The sequence below is a fragment of the Colletes gigas genome, unplaced genomic scaffold (genome assembly GCF_013123115.1).
Source record: "Colletes gigas isolate AHSC1104 unplaced genomic scaffold, ASM1312311v1 Colletes_gigas_Sc00004, whole genome shotgun sequence".
Lineage (NCBI taxonomy): Eukaryota > Metazoa > Arthropoda > Insecta > Hymenoptera > Colletidae > Colletes > Colletes gigas.
Window position 1 is genome coordinate 652714 of NW_025106633.1, and position 23646 is coordinate 676359.

Consider the following 23646-nt stretch of genomic DNA (forward strand, 5'->3'; position numbering starts at 1 on the left):
AAAAGACAAAATGATATCTAAATTTTATCTACTTCTCCAGATAAAACCAATATTTTTCCATAAAGCTCTCCTAAAGTTGGTAAGTCGATAAACTCCACAGAAACAACAAGAATTTCTAAACTTTTTTATAACAGAAAGAAACCTTATACCGTCAATATTTAATCGAGATATCCTTTTTACATGTATAAATTTACTAAAATTATATTTTTCTGAAAGGTTCGAACGATCTTTCGACAGGTACGATTAAAAGTTTAAAAATGTTGAGAAATAGAAGTTTAAATCTCGTTTGAAATTTCCGGGGGGATTGAAAATTGAACTCGAAAAACTGTGTCAGATTTCGCGTGGAACGACCCTGTAAGCCGCTTATTTTTTAAGAGTGATCGAGGCTTGGTGATCCGTAAAGTTAATGATTGGATCAAGCGACCAAAGGGAATCTCGATGGTGAATACGAACTCAAATTTGAGCGACTCGCCTCGATTCTTTCCTTCAAATCAGCGTTTTTCAACGTGGTCGATGGAATTTATGTCAAAGCTACGGTCCTGCACAGTATATACGAACAAATTTGTTTCTTTGGTGGATGTTTTAACTGGGCTGTCGTTAGTTGACCTTCCCCCGGGGTGTTCATTATTATTTTTCCTCTGTGCACGTTGTCCCGTCTACGTGGAAACATATTTCCTCATTATTCTGTGAATATCTATTTTATTTTCATATATTTCTGATTCATTCGTTCGACGAGGACAATATTCTGTTGAAATTAACCAAAACATAGCGGAGTTAGCTTTCGTTTTATTAAATTTACCCTGGACCACTTTCTCGTTTCTTATTCTTTCTCGTTGGCAAGATATTTATACACTATTTACACGCTCAAGACGTTTGTGCTAAAATACCGATGGGTCTTCATCTTTATATGACTTTCGTAATTCGTTTTCTACCCTGTGCAAGATACATATCTGGAGAGAATTCGTACGAAAAGATCAGAAACGTACGATAAAAAACCCTCCTACGCATATTTCTCGAATTTGCTTTTGCTCGGGTAGATCAATAAGAAAGGAATAGATACCTCTCCCAAGGATTATATAGGATGACACCGAAATAGGTGGTCCAAGTTTGATAGCGTATTCTACTCCTTCCGAGGACGAGAAAGGTCATATAAATGTAGCTTCGGAAACTCCTCCATTTCGAGATATAAATACGTTTTGTGCCAAATTTTTTACACGCGGTATCTTTTCTGTTGGAAATAAATAATGTCCTGGAACCTATCGCTATCCAAAACAAAATTGAAAACACTCCAAGAAGTTTCGCGTGGAGGGGGAAGGGTATTTTTTAGCAATTTTTTGCAATTTCTACGAACACGTTTCAAGCACCCCTAAAACATTGCACCGTAAAAAAAAGCGTGTTTATATCTTCAAAAAGAAGAGTTTCTGGACCCATATTTACACGACCCCTCTTCATCCCTGCAAGTTTTAACACGCCTATTTTTATATCGCCCGATACTCGCGTTCAAATCGTTCGAACCTAATTCTCCAAGGAAACGTGAAAAGAGATTTTCCAAAGGTTTGCGATAGAATCTTTAATCAAATGGCCGTTCCATTCACAACTTTGAGGGTGGTTTTCGCCCCCCTGAGCACTAATACCGCTCTACGTGAGAGAAATACGAGTTATAATATTTTTAAATGATCCACCCGGGTGGAAAGTTTCATAAAAGTCATCTGGCTACTATCAGGGCCACTGTTCCTCGCTAGTGGGACCATCTATTTCGGTGTCACCCTCTATATTTACACTGATCAATGATTTTCGCTTGATTAAATGTTATTTCTTTGACGAGTTTCGCGACGAACTCTGTGTTTGCACACGTGAGGATTATTATCCGTTTTACGTGGGGGGTGGTGGTCTCGTCCATGTAGACGTCGGAGGTTAGTCGCGATTGTTGAAAACTGCCGTTAAGGGGCCTACTTTTTCCCGATTTATCCAAGCACTCTTTGTGCCGTTAACGACCACGATCAACTGTTTTCTTTCCTCTGTTCTCGATAAGGTTCGTCGATTTCCAGAACCGCGTGACCGTTCCTCCGAGCCCTCGAGCTCCCCTTCCGGTTGATCTCGTGTCGTTGCCAGTGACACGTAGCATCGCGGGAGAATAAGGAAAACTCACAATAAGGGTGAATAGAAAAGGAACGGACGGAAATGCAAGCTAACGAGAGTAGGGGATGGAGTCGTAAAAGAGACCACGGAGCGAGAGGGTGAACACGACAGACGGAGAGGCGGTGAAACGACGAGGGAGGGAGGTTACGGGGTCGTCTGCGACGGTGCTGCTGGTTCGGTGGTTTCACCCCCTCGACGGAAAAGCGCAAGCGCCAGTGTCCTTTCTCGATGCTCGTACTCCACGCCAGTAATCCGTGGAATGCGAAGGCAAAAGGTGCGCTTTTTTCGACGGAACGCAGGTATCTAAAAAAAACGTCTAAACACCATTTTCCTCGTCACGATGTCGCGAGCCGCGTACAACCCGGTCGAGCAAACCTGCCCTTATTTCCCATCGGCCCGTACGCAGACAGCGGCCCTCCCGTGGGTCGATGTCCTCGCTTCATCCAACGGTAACCCCCTTTTTCGCGTTATTCCGTTCCTTCGATTCCTCCTCGGCCGTGTTTACCAACCGCTTTGCTCCACATAATTCCACCATCCGCGCGGCGCACACACGGGCACACACGCCGTACCCTTCGATCGTGACAAGTGGCGAAAACGCTGTTTCTCGCGTGCTCTTTTCATAAGTTTCTCTCGGTATGCGCCGAGTGCTCGCATCTCGCCGAGAGGTCACGGTTCGCCCAACGAGGGTCTCTTAACCAGTGTCCTCGAATGGAACCGCGATCGGTGAAATCGAACTACGGACTGCGACATCGTGCACCTGGGATCGTCGATTTTTCTTTTCTTTTTTTACGCGGTCATCATCAAGTAAGTTGTTTTGAACTCGGTGCAACGTAATTATCGAGTGTAACGGGGGACAATGTGGTCGGGAGATCTCGTGTCGACGAATGTTTGGTATCTTCCTCGAGCTTGGACGACTCAAAATTGGGGCGTTTTTCCTTTTTCTTTTCAAACCGTTCCAAGGCAGACGGCGTGGCCGGAGAGTTGGTCGACCGCTGTCGGTGTTTTGATCGAAGCCGAAAATTGGAACGTTTTGCGACACGATTAACAACACACACACTCGACCGTACCACTGTCAATGTTTTGCTTCGATCGATATACGTAATTTAACATCTGCGACACGGCACCAATCAGGGATTCTCGCACGTAACGAAGTCATCGGTGATCTCGATAAAAGTTCGTGCCTTCTGTAACGCGGTACAATTAGATTTAGGGATCCTCGTAGCTCGCGATCTCGTGCAAGAAAAAAGTTAATCAACTGCACCGTCCTCGGTGCTCGCACCAATAATAGCTCAAAGTCGATCCGAACAATGGTGGTAGTAATTACATAGCACTAAAAGTTGCACAACGTTCGCGATGGTTGTTTTAAATTGGTCGGAAAATTCTGCAATTAGAAACGAGGGGGGATTCCTACGCTGTAACGATCCGATAAATTAGTCGACTGACCCGCTGGCGATATACCCGTTCGAACCTGTACAGCTAGAATAACATTGGAACAGTCTGTAACGTTTAACGATTGCAATCAGGAATTCTCTACGCTGTAACGAAGGCAACGTTGTGACGATCTCGTGTCAATAAAGGTTGGCCTCACCCGGTCGATGCTTTCCTCGAACCTGATATAGCTGATCCAAAATTGGGGCGTTTGGTAACACGGTACGATTTGAATCAGAGATTCCCGACTCTAATGAAGTCAACACGATCGCGATTTCTATCTAATAAAAGTTGCCCGATGTTCTGTTTATACATAGTTAGACGATGCAGTCCGTAACGTGTCGCGATTGGGATCAGGGACATTCGACTGTAACTATGACAGTGATCTAATAAAATTTCGCACGAACCTGTGTAGGTCGTTAGTTTGATGTACCCTGCAACTTGGTACGATTGAAATCAGGGATCCTCGAGTGTGACGGAGATAATGTCGTCGTAATCCCCTGTTAATGGTAGTTGGCAACCGAGGTCGATGTTTCGGTTCAAAAATGGGTCGTTTTGCAACAGGATACGATTGAAATTAAGGACATCCGGCTACTTGTATTAAAAAAATTTAATCAGACCTATAATGGTCCGAAGTTGGTGTCGTTTGGAGCACGGTGCTGTTCGAATTAGGTTTCCCTTGCTGTAACGGAGACGGCAGAAGTTAGTTATCGTAACAAACATCTTGGCACGGATGAACTGTTAATGTTCTTAACGAATTTGCTTTGCTTGGCAAGAGACGGTGTAGACTATAACAGGTTGAATCAGACACTCTCAACACAACTTGGTAGCAATCTCGTGTCAATAAATGTTGGCTAACTGCTGTTTGATCCGAGGCTTGTTTAATTGATCTTACATCAGAGCTGCTTGTAACTTGACACAGTTTGAGCCAGGTTCCCCCGATTGTAAATAAAGCAATATGGCAGGGATCTTCTGTTAATGAAACCTGGCCAATCGCCGGTTAATGCTTTGCTCAAACGTCATGTAGATAATCCAAAATTGGGGCGTTCCGTAATACGATATGATTGGAATCGGGGATCCTCGAGTGTAACGAAGGCAGCGTGGCGAGAATCTCGTGTCAATAAAGGTTAGCCATCCGCGGTCGATCATTTGCTCGAACCTATCACAGAGCTAATCCAAAATTGGGACGTTCCGTCATATGGCAAGATTGATACCACAAATATTCGAACGTATAGACAACTGGTCGTGATCTGATTCTAATTACCAACAAGTTTGATTTAAAACAGCCTGTAGAATGCTCCAAGTGTAACAAAGATAATAAAAAACCCGTATCTAATGAGTAGACTGCGGATCTTTATGCAAATTCACATTTTTATTAATAGAATTAATGAAACGAAAGCTTCGCAGAGGGCTGTCTCAGCCCCTAAATATAATAATTCGTATCTTACTTTAAGTATTTCCCATATTTTTGCATATTAAATGCATTCTATAGTTTTTTGAGGATTAAAATTTCCCATAAATGCATAAACATCCGCAGTCTACTAATGAGTATCGATTATCCGATTTGTCAGCATTCCGCTTGCATTAGTGTGAAATTAGTGCAGCCTTGTACGATGGTGCAAATGGACTCAAGTATTCCCAACTGTAATGTAGACAACGTAGTCGAAATCTCGTTTCTAACGAATATCGGTCATCCAATTTGTCAGAATTCCATTTGAATTAGTGTAAAATTAGTGTAGCCTGTGGAATGGTGTAAATGGACTCAAGTATTCCCAACTGTAATGTAGACAACGTAGTAGAAATCTCGTTTCTACCGAATATCGGCCATTCGATTTGTCAGAATTCCATTTGAATTAATGTGCAATTAGTGCAGCCTTGTGGATCGGTGTAAATGCAATCAGATGTTTCCAACTGTAATGTAGACCACATAGTCGAAATCTTGTTTCTGATATTGGTCATTCCACTTGAATTAGTGTAAAATTAGTGCAGCCTTGTAGATCGGTGTAATGAGATGTTTCCAAATGCAATGCAGACGACATAGTCGAAGTCTCGTCCCCAACGAATATCGGCCATTCGATTTATCAGAATTCCACTTGAATTGGTGTAAACTTAGTGCAGCCTTGCGGAATGGTATAAATTTAATCAGATGTTTCCAACTGTAATGCAGACGACGTAATCGAAATCTCGTTTCTAACGAATATCGGTCATCCGATTTGTCGGTATTCCGTTTGAACCAGTTAGCGTAGAATTAGTGCAGCCTGTACCATGGTACGGTTTCGAATCAGGGATTCCCCACTGCAACGAAAACAGCGTGGCAGCGATCTCGTGTCAATAAAGTTGGTTAATTGCAGTCGATGTTTTGCTCAAGCCTGGTACAGCCAGTCTAACATCGGCGCGCAACATGGTACGATTGGGATCAGTGGATCTCCCTAACGGAGATTTCGGTATCAATAAGTGTTTCTATCAATGTTTCGTTCCTTCCTGGTAAAGCGTGCGACGATCAGAATCGACTCTCGACCGTAACAGAGACAAGGTTGCGGTTATCTCGTGTTAGCAAAAGTTGGCCAGGAACAGCTGTCGTCGTTTCTTGGCTCGGATCTGCTGAAACGCAGTCGAAAATCAGGACATCCCGTTAACGTTGCAACGTCCTCGTCCTTTCCTCCCGCTCCGCCTCGATGTCACGGTGCTTTATTTTTCTTTTTCGGTCCTGTAATCCTCTTAGCCGGTTCTCGGAACGAGAGGACGTGGTGCTCGGTTTTGCCTTCGCGCGGATTTCGCTCTTTGGAAACGGGCTCACGGAGGAAGGAGGCCCCCGTTGCCTCACGTCCGGTGTCGTCGTTCGGTAACGAGCATTAAATTATCGATCGTCCCGCGATATACATCCAACGGGAGGATATTTCCACGGGCGCCCCGGCGTTCGATCGTCCGCCAAAGCTGGCACGCGAAACTTTCTTTTCGCGCCTCTTTCCCGTGCACCCTTTTACCGACGTTGCATTCACCGTGATCACGTGCCAGGCGCCGCGTGCTCGCGTGCACGTTCCATCGTCCGCTGCGAACCCCCTCGTCGAAGGTCCGTTTTCACGTGACGCGACCGACTCTAAATGCCGTGACATAATACACGATTTTACGATAACGACACACCGTTACGCGTTACGGCATTCGTTTGATGCCTCGCGGGAAGAGATCCAGCCTAAATTTACTACCAAACAGCCCCCAAACTCGCAACTCCGGCAGACCCTCGTGTATCTTTAGCAGTCGATTTTAGAACTTCATTTATTTAAATCGTACATTTCATTTTGAGTAAATTTTTCAAGGAATTTTTTAAAAATTATTATACGGTACTCGATTTTTTCAGGTTAGTCTCGTTTGGGAAAATTTTTTTTAAATTACTATAATTTGTAAATTTGTCGTCTTGGTTATATTTTCTTCGCTGTACGTTAATGTTGAAAGTTTGGAAGCTGTTTGAGTATTGTAAAATTTCGACATTTCACATAGTTTAATTGGAATATATAATTTCTCACCAAAATGACCGCCCTGTTTTAAATAATCATATCTCAATATCTAACCATTTCACCAGCTTCTAAAAGACTCCTGTACATACATTTGCTTCGATTTAAGTAGATTCTTGTAGAAATGAATATTAACAAATTCTCAATTATTTTGTTCTGAAATCAAATTACTGTTATCGATCCTTAAGAATTTACAGTCTACTTTTACACGAAATGGAGTAAATCGTTTTCTTTTCTTGTTGCAAATAAGGAGCAAAAATGGTATCGAAAATTGTCTAAAAAACACCTGTGACCTTCGAGAGAGTGCAACGAATTTTACGTGGTTTGTAGAAGCAGCACCCACGCTCGAGAATCGAATAGTCCTGACAGTCTTCGATTGGAAGACGAAAACGAGGATGAAGACGACGCGTTCGGGGATCGAGACCGCCGGGATCAGAGTGCCACGCGATTGCGTAGCCGCGTGGATCGATTAGGCAATCGTTGGCAGTCGACAAAGAGATCCAGATGCCAGTTATCGCGTCGCATTTTTTCGAAGACGGTTAAGGGGAAGTGCGTGTTGGATGTTCGTTAAAACGTTGCACCGGGTCCGGGTCCGAGTCTCCGTCCGAGCTCGAAGCTCGCGTCGAGCCACGGTGCCGGAAGTGCCGTTTCTCGAGGACAAAGGGCGACGGGGTGACCACGGAAGAAGAAACGCACGAACGAGATCGCAAGCAAGGGAAAGCGTGACGAGCCCTTGCGGGCCCGAAGGGAGGCGAAACGAGGTAAGGCGAGTGAGGGCAACCACGAGGATTAAATAAAAGAGCCTCGTGACGGAGGGGCTTCGTACGGCCCTGGCGCGACTGCGGCACTGCACCCCCACGGGGGGTTCTCTGCCAAACACACCGAATCCGCCCTCCACCCCGGAACACAAGAACCACGTGAGTACCAGTGACCCGTAAAATGATAGCGACGTACAGACCTAACGACTCATCGTACGATCAAGGGTGTGTAGAAGTCTGCAAGGCCAGAGAAAAATATTTCTTTCAGGGCGCCCACGAAACGTTCATTTGTACGATCCGAAAGAATATTTGACGAACATACGTTTTTCTTTGCACCCCAAATTAACCCTTTATTACGATGAAAGTAGAAATTTTCGAGAAAGTTGTTCGAGACTTTAGCTATCGATCGACCCCCGAATTTATGGAACGGTCAAAAATATTAAAAAAATTTTAATGATTATGAAAGTTACCCAATTTTCAGACCTCTACACCCCCTCAAGGCAGAGCTCTGATTTGTTGGGGTGGTTAAAACGAATTACTATAAAAAACTTAAATTTGACCCAATGGAATTTAAAAAGGTATCGAGATCGCTCTGTAATAGCAGACTAATTGAAAATGTATTTCTTTAAGTTTTTATCCGCCATAATTTTTCAAGAAAAATGTTCGAGCATCGTGATGAAATTTTAAGATCAAGGTAAAAAATATGCCTTTCATGAAACAGTCGATTTTCCATCCATGCAAACCAGAACTCCGGCTTAAGTTGCACAACTAGGGTTGATAAAGCCGTTCGTACGATAATTGTAAAGTGCGTGGGTGGGTTGTGTATAGCCTTTCGTACGGCGCGGTCGTGTTCGATGAAAAGTTCGATGAACGAAGGTTCAGCGACTGGAAAACTATCAAGCTTGTATTATCTTCAGAAATAAATCTTTTGCAAAACCATTTACCTACAGAAGAAAGAAATGATTTAAAATATATATTCGAACAAAATGAAGAAATTCTACTGCAAGGTGGCCGCCAGAAAAATGCCTTTGCTTAGAGGTCCCGGGAGGTGGCGTAGTTTGAGAAACACTGATCTAGTGAATAAAGTCCTCCACTCTGAAACATTGAATTTCATGCCAAAGCTCTTGCAGTACGCGAGACGAATACCTTCTGTTCTTTACTGTTTTTCACTCCATCCAATTCTCTGGTTCCTTCTCATATTCTACACCTCACTATTTCAATCTTTTACCTCCTCGTATTCACTCGCCTCCGCTCTCCTTCCCAGTAAATACTCGGCTAAAAGTTTCATCCTTAATCATCCCCTTTTATTTTAACCTAACTCTCCTTACACGTATCTGTCCATGAATCTTTAATATCCATAACTTTCGTGCTCCACCTATTCCACAAACTTTTCTCTCCTCTTCTTCTCAAGTTCATACCTTCTTTATTATTATAATTATTTTTCTCTTAGAAATAAAAACGCTATTATTATTACGTATTTTTGAAAACCAAGGCGTTTCAGCGGAAGTTGATTGTTTTTAGTGGAATTGAATAATGATATTTAATCAGGAATTACAATGTTTTGTTACGAAGCAGTAAAAGAAAAAGTTTCCAAGTACATAAATACCGACAGGGGTAAAAAGGAGGGTTCTGGGGGTTCTTTAAACGGAAGGTGGTATAAATTTCTTGTTATTTGAATAGCTCTGGCCAAACTGAGTAACATTTACTTCGACTACCCTCTTGAACATTTGATACCATTAGGGGAGAAATCGATGCACAAACAGCTCACGGGGGAGACTAACAAATACTGAAACTGTTTGTTCATATCTCTGGAAAATGTAAACAAGGGTAACATTGTTGACAAAATGTGCCAAGATATCACTGCCAAGCGTAGACAGGATCGCGCGTACGCAAAATCGATTTTAATGTTTCGCGATAATTCGTTGCCTCTACATAATTATACTGTCAAAATCTTCCAAGTACTTTGTCGAGTTCGTTGATTTTTCAACGCCAAATACTTTTAAATAGACCCAATATTAAGGATCCGAATTTAGACCCGCGAACAAGCGGGTCAAGCAATAGATTTTACACGACCTATCCATTTGTTAGAAAGTTGCTCGTTCAAGAAGTGTCTGTCCATTCGGTTGAAATGTGCCGATGCACCGTCATGCATAAACTACATGCAACGTATATCTTATAGAACTTCTTCCAATAATTCATACACTCGACTGCTCAAGACACCGGCTAAAGATTGACTTGTCAATCATCCGTGGACGAAGATAAAGAGTTATCGAGTATAATGTACAAACAGTGTAGTAAAGTCATAGAATTTGTGATGAAACTAAATAAAATAGAACGTGTGTTTATATAAACTTTCATCATTGTTTTTGTGGTCCCAAAAAGTGAAGGAAGAATCCACCCTCTGGAATCTCTAAATCATAAACATTTATTGTGTGTGGGGCTTCTGTAATTAACAGTGAGAATTAAATTATTATATTATTCTTGCCCATTGGATATACAAAGTTGTTCTAATAAAAATATTATTGTCTAATTCCACTGAAGAGAAAGCTCTGGTTTTAACAAAGATATGATAATACGGACTAACTTCAAATTTCTTTTGATGAGTAAAGATATACATACAGGATGTCACACGCAACTGGAACTATAGCTTCTAAACGGTTGGGAATAAAAAAATATTTTATAAGTCAAAGTTAAATAGTATCAGACTTCATTTTTAAAATGGAAACCTACGTTTTTGACTGCACCAGTCGATGCAGTTTCTTATGCTCTACATAAAAGTATTAACATACTTGTGCCCTAAACTTATTCGTTAGGAAGTTATCGAAGATAAGAATTCTCTAAATTATTGCGATTTCTCAGCACGCGTTCCGGAGTACTTAGGTTACAACAAGTGTTCGAACGGTCCTCCATTGCAGTCCAAGCATCTCTCCATCCGTTTCTTGACATTGCTCAATGCATTCCTGATGTCTCTTTCCGTAATTTTGGATATTTCTTGCTGAATGCGTCGTTGGAGCTCTTCGAGATCAGTAATGGGGTGCAAATACACCCTATCTTTTAGAGATCCCCATAAAAAAGAAGTCGAGGGGTGAGAGATCTGGTGATCACGCTGGCCATAAGATCGACCCTTGTGTACTGATCCATTTCGCTCCATAAGTTTTATTTAAATGCCTGGCAACTATCTGTGAATTGTGTGCTGGAGCACCATCTTGTTAAAAGTACCTTGTTTGTCGTACACTTGGAGGAATCTCTGTATCGTGAAAGAGAACTGGTAGGTCAGATTCCAGAAAGACACGACTAGTAAATAGTTACTGATGGAAATCTTAATCTTACAGTGACTAATATTAGCAGCCACGAAACATTGTAAAGCAACAGAAACATTGTAATAGATTTGGAGAACTTTTATCCTCGATAACTTCCTAACGAATAAGTTTAGGGCATAAGTATGTTAGTACATTTATGTAGAGCATAAGAAACTACATCGACTGGTGCAGTAAAAAATGTAGGTTTTCATTTAAAAAAAAAGGTGCAGTTGCATTTTTCTGACGCACCAGTGCACAAAAGATGAGACTCATCGTCTGATACCATTTAACTTTGACTTATAACATATTTTTCTATTCCCAACCGTTTAGGAGATATAGCCTGTTTCAATTGCGTAGGACACCCTGTGAAAATTATTATCAATTATCATTGCATCTCGTTGTGTCGACTTGTCGTACGGTAAATCGTTACGTTTATGGTTCCTAGGAAGATACGTTGACGTGTACCGAACGATGGCGAACAGAGCTTACACATTTTGGCGCATAGGGCAACAATGCAAAGCACCCAAAGAATCTATCATCCGAATTTGAATCGTTTCAAGGGATTTCGTAAACGTTGGATGAGAAATCCTAAGATGTGAAATGTGGTGACCTCAGAAACCACACCCACAGATCTACCTGATCATCAAAATTTATGATTCCACGTATCGATCGAATTGTTTCTTCACTGTCGCGGGGGGTGTGCAGCCCGAGTTCGGGTATCTATAACTTCGGGGAACAAACACAGACATATTGCAACGGTCCACTTTAGGAGAAACAGAATAACGACATTTCCAGAATCCGAAGGGGACAACTTTGTGACACGGTTCTACCTGGTCATCAAAATTAATGCCACTCGAAGTACAGTTGCGGACAAAATTAATCGAGCAGATAGAGGAAATAGGTATGAATTAAATCAAAGTAGTATAACTTAAGTTTTATATATTATATATCTTTATGGTGCCTAAATTTTTCGACGAAAATAAAAAATTTCAAATCGTTTTAAAAAAATTATTTTCAGTTGCGGGGGTCCATTACAATAATTCTTGGTGAATACATATATCTCTGAAATCCTACTCACTTTCGAGAAAAAAATTCTTTACCGAAAATATACTGGGTGACCGGAAATGTTTCTATAACTTATTAACGAAGCCTCAAACAAGAAATTGATATTCTTGATTTTCGTATTATTTTGGCTTCTAGCATCTCCCATTAAATGTATATACTATTCTGGTTAAAAATTTATACTTATTTCCTTTATCTGTCCACAACTCTATTGAATTGCTTGACAATGTCTAACGCCAAACGAACGTAAACATATTCCAAGGAGTGTTTCCAAAAGTGGAACCAACTTTGTGACACGATGAGAGGTGAGAACCGTGACACTAGGGAAGGGTTTACGGGTGGATCGGCGATGTTTGACCGTTCGGTGTCGTTCTTTCGCCGTCGTTCGCGATATGTTGACGGAGTTTTACGCGGGGAATGATCGTTGTTTGGCGTCCGGTGTTTTGCGAAGCAGGGATGTTTGGATGGTCGCGGCTCGAGCCGTAGAAACGGCGGCAGCTCGCGGGGGAATGGGACCGATTCGGCGGCGGCGGCCGAGCCGCAGTCGCAGCCACAGTCGCAGTCGCAGCCACAGGCATCGCGCGGAGCCAGCTCGGCACATCGCCACAATGGAACGGAGAATTCACGCGAAACCGATTTGCTGTCGCACGCGGCCTCGGCGCTGCGAAGGCTGCACTTCAAATCGGCCGGCGGCAGTCGGAGCTGTCGCACCGTGCCGAAGGTCGTGGTCATGGGCTCGAGCACCGCCTCCGAAACCACGATCAACACTAGCACCGACAGCGCCAACACGATGCTCACAATGGTAAGGTGGTCGGTGGTGGACGGGGCCCACGCAACCCTTTGCGGTCCGCGCGGTTTCCACCATTTCGTTCCCGATCAAAATAAGCCCAAACACGATCGTCTTCGAACTATTTTCAATTGTATCGAATTTTCGATCATATTTTAGTAACTGGAGCAAAGTATGATTGAAGGCAGTCCGGACAAGATCGCGTTTCGACTTATTTTCGTCTGAACAAACGTTTGTCATCGATTCGGGGAACAAAATCTTCTACATGAAATCTGGGATTTCGCTAACGAAGCACAGCAATTCTAGCTTCCACGTTTATTTGGTATTGATCGTTGCGACGCGTAGGAGGCAGGAGAGACACGATTTCGCATTTTCGAAAGTTTATCATTGTTTTATCAAACCTAAATAATCTGCACTCTGCGCAAACAATAGGAACGTTCCTCGGTTCGGCGTTAAACGAAAATCCACTCAGCGCGCCGGGCCACGTTCCGATTTCGCCGAGAACCCGGTTAAACAGTGAATGGAACACATCAAACATAGTCAAGCATACATCTATATCCATTGTTGCCGTTTAAATACACTTAGCGGTGTACGTCACTTAGCACTGCGCCTCCGAATGACCCTAATTCAACCAACTCTTGGGACATTAGTTTAGAGCAAGAGCAGCGGGTACACAAATCGTGAATGAAATTACCGTTCGCTATCCGTGTCGCAACAATTGTCTACAATAACGAAACAGATTATAATTACAGGTTCTGTCATCTTGGCTGTATAAACTTATTGGTCGCCAGGGATTTAACTTATAACCGAACAAGTTTAATAAGATCCTCGAGGTGGTGGCTTGGGCGTGGAGAAGCGAATGGTAGGGATTAGACTAGGCGATTAGTCTATCGCCTAGGCCAGGGGTCGGCAAACCCGTGGCTTTTGATCTCGCTTAAATTATTTAAACCGCATTTCCATTAATCCTTCGCAAAGCACATGGAAATTCCGGGTAACAGAAACATGCAACGTAGTTTTACTTGCTTGTATCATTTGCTATTTATTTCAGTGCACTCTGCAAGGTTGACTTTAATAAAAAATTATGTTTGAAGGAGTATGAACCCAGAAAGTACCTGTACGCGTGTGTTCGAATGCGTGAAAGCAATCATGATAATATTCTATTACTAACGCGCAAACAATTAATCACAAATTGTATCTAGTTTTTCGCGTGCAAGTTAAATCTCCTATGACCAATATGTTTGCTCAATCCAGATGATAGTATTATCGTAGTTAATACTAAATAAACGTGGAACAGATACCTAAATTGCCACGAAACAATCAATGCATTATGTACATTGCATCGAAGGCTAAAACGCTCTATTTATTCGCCGATTCCCGCTTTCAAGTGAGAATTTCGGGACCGTTACTCGTGCATTTCTACGTGACACTGCCGTTGTTTGCCTCCCGCATAGTTATCTGATCAATCTAACGACACACTCATTCACTATTAATATATTCACATTTGCTCAGTGTATTTTGAGAATGTTGAAGAGTGTTGGTCCGACGCTATATCGCTTTCTAAAGATTTCATAGCAGTGATTTCCAAACTTTGAAACACCTCTGTTCCGAAAAAGAAAAAGAAAAAGAAAAAGAGAATTTTATTCTATATCGAATATAGTTCAGCGTCGCAGAAGTACCTAGGTTAATGAAGTCTATATTAAACCTTCCGGTCTGAAGGGATCTTGAACCTGATCTGCCCTCTGGCGCACCACTATCAGAGGGTTATTGGACTCGGTAAACTAACAGAGAAAAGGGGAGAACGGGACATTTAGGAGATCCCCTTGGCTTTAGCGAGCAATGGTTATAAGGAAGTCTTTGGTTCTTCGTATCAACAAAGTCTTCTGACAACATTCAGTACTATAGGGGTTTCGATTAAAAAAGAGCCGATCGAATTATCCACATTTTTCTATGTTCCAATTCTTTTTTTGCGCCTCTGCTTTAGAAAAAACTAGGTCACCGGTGAGTCAAGGACCGAGCAAATCCTTGACACAAGTCATATATCCTCATAGACGAGCGCTGAACGATGGATGGCGATTCCCACTCACGTATTTATCGGCTGTCGGATGACATTGTTTAGAACAGAGTTTGGAAGGGTGATTGGGGACTCGACGTCGTATAAAGAATGGTCCCTCCTTTCCTAAACGACCTAGCCACAGGGAGGCAGGGATGTCTTCTGGTGAGAGGGCTGTGAGAAATGATGTAGCCATTTGCATACCACAGAGTCTCGAAGCCGAAACGCATACTCTAAATAACCAAAACTCCAACGTATTCGTATAGTTGTATTAATAGTGAACGTTTGTTAATATTCTATTCTGCCAAATAATAGAGATTCGGTTCGAAACAGACCCGGAGAATTGATATTTCAGTGTTGTTAACGAATGTGTCTTTGGGACGCTTCCATCGCTGAGCACGACGAGTTGGTAACGATTGTGGTTTGGAGGAGATTCGAGGGAAACTGATTTTAGGTGACGACAACGGACGGAGAACAGCCGGACGACAGCTTCGACTTGGTGGACATCCCGTCGGAGATGTCACCACCTGCTCCACTGTCGTCGGCTCCACCGCCCGAACCGGTTCCACCGCCGCCGCCTCCGCCGCCACCACCGCCCCCACCACCCTCCCCGCCTATCGGCGATTACTCGACCATGGACGAGAAGGGTGCCAAAACGAGCCCGTTAACGGCAACCACCGTACGAACGGAGATCACTGCCCGTCTCGATGTCCGGGCGTCGAGTACTTCGAACCTCCTCGACGAGACCGATGCTCCATCGGTCGATGCCACGATGCTCACTGCCACTGGTGCCGCCAGCGAGGTCAGGGTATCCATTTCCGGAAGAACTCCGCCTCTCCCGGATCTACGAGCAACCGACTTTTTTAGGTACGTACGCTGTTTCAGACCGGGGGCGAGAAAGAATCCTAGCTGATTGTACGGATTAAGGTCATTTCGCCTTGAAATATTTTATTTTCATACTACGTTTCCTCGTTAGGATGAGCCGATGGAAGAAAATTACCGGATATTTCGCTCGCTAGGCGGATAAAAGCCATAATTGAAGCATTAATCTCTGCCAGAGGATAACATAAATCATGTGTTGTATTCGAAATAATAATGGTTCCTTTTGAAAGTACCCCTCGTTAGTCAAGACCCAACATTTTGATAAACATTGTACCATTGGGTGATGACTTGTTGGCTAGGCATCAACAAATTGAATAGCGCAAGAGCGAGGGAAGGTATTCGCGAATTCCCATCAGAGAACCCCGCTCTTGTGTCACGCTACATACTAGTAGCACAGACGAGGTATACGAGTAGAGAACATTTATTAAACATCAAAAACGAATTTTTAAGAAAAATCGACAGGGGGTAGGTGCCTTTAGTCGACAAAATTAAAAAATTTCAAATCATTCTGGAAAAATTATTTTTAATTGCGGGGGTCAATTGCAATCATCTTTAATCAATAGACATATCCCCGAAATCGTATCCAATTTCGAGAAAAAAATTCAGGAACGTGGACAAAGTCGACAAAATTAAAAAATTTCAAACCATTCTGGAAAAATTATTTTTAGTTGCAGGGGTGAATTACAATCATCTTTGGTCAATAGACATATCCCCGAAATCGTATCCAGTTTCGAGAAAAAAATTCAGGAAGGTGGACAAAGTCGACAAAATTAAAAAATTTTAAATCATTCTGGAAAAATTATTTTTAGTTACAGGAGTCAATTACAAGCATTTCTGGTAAATAGATATACCCTAGAAATCCTACCCACTTTCTAGAAAAAAATTCAAGTAGGTGTGAAATTTTTCGACGGGAAAAAATTCAGTTATGTGGACAAAAGTTCGACAAAATTAAAAAATTTCAAACCATTCTGGAAAAATTATTTTTAGTTGCAGGGGTCAATTACAATCATTTTTGGTGAATAGACATACCCTCGAAATTCTACCCACTTTTGAGAAAAAAATTCTTTACCGAAAATATAAAGTCTGGCCAGAAATGTTTCCCCAGAATTTGGCAAAAATCATGATGTATTTTGATGAAGAATATTTAAAAATTCTAAGTATGTTGGAGAAGTTGTTCCTCAACCCTGTAAAGTGCGAAAAACTCCATAAAAATGATTCTATCCTACTCTGTCTTGATACGATTCGGTCACGTTCCTCGTCACGCGATGGAATTGCAATTGTAATCGCCTCAGTTAATTAGATATTGCTATTTTGCTCTGGCCAATCAGCCTGCCTAGCTATCATGTCATCACTCTATGGTACTGTCAAGCAAAGCAGTAGCAACTTCTCGCGAACGCGTAATACTTGTTACGGCTACTGTCCACCGCTGCTAAGTTGTCAGTCGAAAAGAATACGAATTCAATTGGTCGAAACAAGGTAAATCGGCCCATTTTCATAAGCGGAGTCTTTAGCATCGAGTAGCTTACTCCCCCGACTCTTGTGTCCTCCCGATTGCCAGCTTACCAGCGTCGAGCAATACATCCACCGTTCCTCGATTGCTATAGATCTTCGTTCCTAATAATCCTGCGTTTGCACCGTGTTCGCAGTACACCGGTGAGGGGTTCGGTGGACGCTGGCCAACCGGATCCGAACAACCCGATGCTGTTGATGGCCGGTAAAGGCCAGGACAGCAGCAGCCGGCAGAGCAACTCTTCGTCCAGCGAGGGTAAACACGGCCAGAAGAAGCCAAACGTGAACGTGACAACGAACCCGTTGGACATATCGTTGGTAGGAGCATGCGCGAGCAACGACCGATCGTCCGAAGGTCCAGGTAGGACCGGCGGCAGCAAGCTTCGGGGAAGAGCAGCCGCCGGTGAGTCGAGTCGATCGAGCTTAATGGTACATAATTAACCATTAAACTTTAGCGAGAACGCGTTGTCGCAACGGCGCGTCTCGATAGGGTTCGATTTGATCCGCGACGTTGTACGCGAATGCGCGGGCGAACGGCGTAGATGTGCGTTTCGGAATGTCGAAGGGCGTTGTTCTCGCTAAGAAAAATCAATTGTTGTTGTTGTTTTCTTTCAGAATCTCATCCCCTCGTTTCGACCATTCATTCATGGGTCAGGCTCTTTTTCCCGTTTTGCGCAATAGGTATACAGTTCGTTGTGCTCGAGTTTATGCTTCAAGACGTTTAACGAAACCGAGAGATCACCGGATGCAGCCATCCCCCCTCGACGGACGTAACTCTCGCTCACGTGCACTCGCGTCGGTTCCACGCTCGTTCCCGTGTATCCGGGGACCGATTCTTTTACGGAAGGTCGCCGGCGAGCGAGGAAGTTGCCGCAATATCGAATCTCCGTAACGACGAGGACGTTTTGACCTTATCTTTGACCAGATCTGCGTCGTCGAGAGTCGTTCTGTTCGGATTCGATGAATCCCGGGTCTCGACGATACCGGTGATCCCTCGTTTCGTAGCGATCTTGTCCGTGGACAAGACGAGGGACGCACTTGGCGATTACATATTCGTTTCCGCTCCTTGCCTATACACCTTGAATGCATTCACTCGAACGCTTGCGTGTCGAGAATATTAACGTTTTTACTTTCGACTCACCGCATCTATTCGACGTTCTCGATTTCTCGTTTATTTCTTTCGTTCCTTGCTTACATTCTTGCGACTCGCGAGTCACGTGGCTCTCTCTCCTCGATCGCGATCGTGCATCGATCCAGCTGGTGGCCGGTAAACTTTCAACGACGCCGACCCGACAGCGACATTTTGCGACCGTATCACCGTGACATTTCGGAAAAAACCTCCCTCGTGACGTTCGAGCCAAGCAGCTGGAACGGATAACGATCGATAAATCGTTATCCACGGGAAACGGGAAACCGGAAGCCGGAACCTGTTGACGAGAACCGTTCGGTTGAAATCCCTCGAGGAGAAGAGAGCCGTCAATTATCGGCCACTCGACCCTCTCTCGTTGCATCGCTCTATTATTGTCGAAAATCGACAAGTTGGTGCCCCTGTTTCAGTCCCAGACAGCGCATGTTTTCTGCCGATTTCGCCGTTAGTAAATGTAACGTAGTTGATTGCGCTTCGTTTGCCACAGCAGGTTCCGCCGAATTGCCGCCCCTTTCTTTCCAGCAAAACTTGTGTATGTTCCCGCGTCGCGAACCACTTTCTTTTCACATCCGGCGACGGCCATTTTCTTCCGTCAACCGCGATTTCTCAAACCCCACTTGTGTAACGAGCGGCGCGGAACAATATCGATCCCTTGCACCAGGGACGAGGAAAAGTCCTTTACTTTATCTCTTTGTTATTGTTTCCATTTATTTTTAACATTTTTCAAATCTGCTTTAGTTCCTGTTGTCGGTGTGTATCCATTAAGGTATTAAAACAACTATTTTGGAATATCTCACACTAGCATGACCACAGTTCAAAATTTTTATGTACTGAAATTTACCTTGCAATTTATATCTCGTTATTGGTATTTATCAATGGTCGTATCTGACACTTTGCCTTGATAAAATTGTTGCAAATTATGTTACAGTGTACCTGTTTTTCTTTTTATTTGTGTCTATGATAAAATTGAAGCAAAGTCGTTGCACCCTCGTAAGTTTGACAGAAACGTAAACAGAAGAGGATTTCGTACACCTCCGCGTATGTGCAGAGAATAGTCCAGATTCTCGGGCTATTTCTCGAAAAAATCGAGCTACACCGTCCGATCGTGTCGAACCGACGACCGATATTTTTCCAAGTCCCACCGGTGTATTGCTTTCCAGCAACAACGTTTCCGGAAAGTAAGATCGCGAAATGGACGCTTACACCAACCGAAGAACGTCTCCAGGGCCACGCACGCGTAAAACAAACACAGGCCATCGAGCTATTTTCGAGAAAATCTAGCTAGTTTTGTCCGAATCGCTTCGAAGATTAAAATCACGAACAGTGTTTGCAAATCGTTCCAATCGTGAAAATGGATGTTTAGTTTTACTAAAGGAACGTCTTCAGGACCATTCGAGTGCAAATAAAATACAAGTCGTGTTGTTCGCTAAAATCGAGACCATTTGTCTAACAATGGAAATGGCCAGAGTGTTACGCCGATATTTAAATGAGCTTTCGTACAGCGATAGTGTTGATTTAAGTCTATGGAGGTCCAAGTCTATTTCTAGAATGTCAGTGAATCGATTTCTATTGAAATTGAAGTCGTCCTTGAACGTAAAACGGACACTCCACTCGGAATGTTGTTATGGTGTCGAATTTTGCTATTAAATACCTCGTAAACCAGCGGTGCCTTCTCTTTTCTCTAACTAATGTCCTCATTAGTTGAATCAACGTTGAAAATCCTGACTTGCTTAAACGTAACGCAACAACAAGCAAGATGAGAACCATTGCACGAAAGATCGCTTAAATATCGGCAATACGTTTGGGATGTTTCTTTTGTGCGTCCCCAGCGGTGTCTTATTTTCCAGCGACGTCGCTCCGGGAAACTAAAATTGCAAAACGGTGTTCTACGTCGCGCGTAATACAAGTGGGACTGCGATCGTGTGCCCGTTTGTTTGTGCAACCCTTTTCCTCCCACCCCCTCTTCGTACCATCCCACCATCCTACAGTTGGGAGTTGACAAGAATGAATCCAAAGAGTTACAAAGAGGTAAGGCGAACGCTTCGCGGTTCCTTCTACGGACTGCAATTCCCTATGCTTGGCTTGGTAGTTGTGTGTTAGGAAGGAGTCCAAATTTAACGACAGCTAATAGTTGGCATTTTCAGTAGCTCAGCCTCTTCAGGGACAAATCGCTCCGTTCGAGGCAAACAAATTTCAAACTGGTATTCGAGCGAACAGCAAACTAACTTCTATTTATTCCGGTTAGCACGGAACACCCACTGCTATATTTTATTATAAATATCAATAATTCCCTATTCTAACGTTTAATTTTGAGAGACTCGGTACCTCTACAGATTCAACTACTAAGCGAGAGATAATTTCTATTTTCAAATTATTAAATAATAAAATAAAATTAAAATAATTAAGAACTGAACGTGCAACAGTGTCCCTGAAGAGGTAAATCGTGCGTGTCGCGAAGTAGGGGTCAAATTCCGACCGATAGGCGCTGCATTCCTCCCAGGTCCGTTCTTATCAGCTCCCAAGCTCTACCTTTCCGCTCTGCTCGTCCGATTCTTTGCTCGCCCTGGTCTTCCCCGAGTAAGTATACGTCCCGATCAGATCCACGCACCGGGTAACCAGTTGTGATCCATCGTGTCGATCGTTCGTCTCTGAAGGTGCAAGCGCTAGAAACATCCTGAATGGCGAGAGAAAGGGAACGTGACGCGAAAGAGGAAACGAAGCATCGGACTGGTCGAAATTCCGTGGCGTCGTTTAAGTAATCGCGCGAACAATTTTGCTCGTGTAGAATCACGGGCGGCAATTCTGCTTGGAAAAAAAAAAACGCACGCGTATGTATCCGACGCTTAGCACTTTGCGAAAAAGACTCTCCTGGCATCGTACGTTTCTCAGCCGAGTACTGGATCTTTAAACAATTTTAACCCTTTCGACGCTGCGAATGTTTGCGAACGTTCCGGAGCAACGTTGAATACAATTATTATACAAATTCGTTGAGAATCGATTGATTGGTAGGAAAATAAAAAGATAATTGCGTTTGGAAATGAGATTCGAGCAGATTCCAGTTGCTCTGTTTCTCTTTGGAGAGATATTAACTGAACTTTGTTTTCATTTAATTACCAACCGAATGCGTTTGTTTCGGCTTGTATACGTAAAAGTAACGAATAACCGAACCAAACGTGACCACTAAAACTAATTAATCAAGCGTACGCGAGGTTATCTCTGCGGAGTTTAGACGTTTCGTTTACAGTGTTCGAACCTCAGCGCCGAAAGGGTCGAAGTCGAAAAGCGTGGACGCGGTAACGAACGAGCGACGACGAGCGGAAACGGAGACGGAAACGGAAACGAAAGAACGATCAGGATGAGAAAGAGGAAGAAAAAAAGAGGGGACGAGTGAGATTTCGATCGGTTCGACGATCGATTCGATAGGAGAGAACAAGATCGGGAAAATTGTGTGAGAATGGGGGGGAAAAAAAAGAAAGAGAAAGAAGAATGTCAAAGGGAACGGACGCGAAAAATGGCGCGTGAATGTGGAGGTGGAAACGAGGCGTAAAAGAAACGTAGAACGCGTAAAAGCGCTCCGCGATGTCCGGTGCTCGGAGGTCTTTTGGTAACTCGCAAAAATACGCCGCGGGCGACGTCGGGGAACAAAGGTAACGTGGTGTTTGCTTTTCCGATGCCAAAAAGGTGGCAACGCGGCTGGGAACAAGAGATCGACGCAAGCGGCGACGATCGTGGTTCAACAACCGTCGCTCTCGTTGGACGGATCGGCCGGGGCGGCCACGATACTCTTGCACCCCGAGGCGGACGTCAGACGACGGGAGGAGAACATGAGACAATTGCTGGACGTCGCGAACACGCTCACCCTGCAGGAGATACACGACTTCGAGATGAGGTTCGTTCACTAATTCTCGGAATTTCTATATTTTCGTCTTTGGAGCAAAAGCGAACTCGCTTTATAGAATCTCCAAAAATATTAGTTTGGTCAGAAAATTTGTCACGTTGCAGTCTAAATATAACGTTGTTTGCTTATGAAATCATCGATAATGTAAATTGTCCCGAAATTTTACAATTAGTTTTTAATGCTCGAAATTACTCGAAATATGGAGTTATTCCATATTCAAACATTTAAACGATGTTATACATAGAATAATTGTATTAATCGTATCCTTGTCCAATCAGTTTAGCCAGTGTCTGGACTTCTTTAGCGGTTCTGTGTATTGCATCTTATAACATACGCAATTAACGAAACTTTTACACATATTATGCAACTGTATTATATCAAAGGGTACACAAACCCATAAATAAATAAATAATTAATTAAATGAATAGCAACCAACTTCAGTCTAATTCTCGAGTGCGATATCAATTGGTAGCAGACACTAGACATTGTTTCGTGCAGTTTCTAAACGGATGAAAGAAAAGACGTTTTCATTTCTGGCCAACCTAATACTAACACAAAACAAAAGGACAAAAGAATTTTTGTCAATTTTGCAAAATCACGGTGCATCGTACGATTCCCCTAAATAGTTATATTCCCCTAAATAGCTCTCGACCAATCATCAAAATTTTCGAGGTACCTTCTCTTATTCAACGGTACAGTACTGCAACTTGTTGCCCACCGCAGATATCGTCTTAGCACGTAATGAAAGGTTGAATAAAATATGGCTCGCACGGAACGAAAGTACGATAAAGGGGGCCATATTCCGTGGCGAATTGAACGTGTTAAACATCATGTAATACTCAATAGCTGAGTTACGAGTCTAGACCAACGTACTGCGAACGAGGACTCACGAGTCCTCTGGGACTCATTCGAAATGGCGCCCACGACAGGCCAGAGCCTCTGCTCTTACGGACGGATTCTCGTGTAACAGGTTCAGAAAACTAAAGACTTAAAGTTATACACTTGTAAATTTTACATTTTTACTTTAAAATCAGGTTCGATGGGCTTTTCGACTTTAAGAAAATTTGATTGTTTTTTGCAAATGGGGGCTAAAAGATTATGATGATGCGAAATTTTAGGATAATGTATATAACAGAAGTGGTTATGTAAAATCGTAAAATACTAAATTTCAAGCATTA

General features: G+C 43.1%; 1 protein-coding gene across 1 annotated transcript in view; it reads left to right on the forward strand.

Annotated features, from left to right (window-relative positions):
• The first annotated feature begins 2394 nt into the window (after positions 1–2394).
• LOC122405306 (flocculation protein FLO11-like) overlaps positions 2395–23646 on the forward strand; it is a 37168-nt gene continuing 15916 nt past the window's right edge. The window contains exons 1-6 of the mRNA XM_043409953.1: positions 2395–2438; positions 7407–7993; positions 12650–12997; positions 15487–15899; positions 17561–17826; positions 22252–22459. Of these exons, the coding sequence (XP_043265888.1) occupies positions 12926–12997; positions 15487–15899; positions 17561–17826; positions 22252–22459 (959 nt within the window). The 5' untranslated portion in view covers positions 2395–2438; positions 7407–7993; positions 12650–12925. The remainder of the gene's footprint in view (positions 2439–7406; positions 7994–12649; positions 12998–15486; positions 15900–17560; positions 17827–22251; positions 22460–23646) is intronic.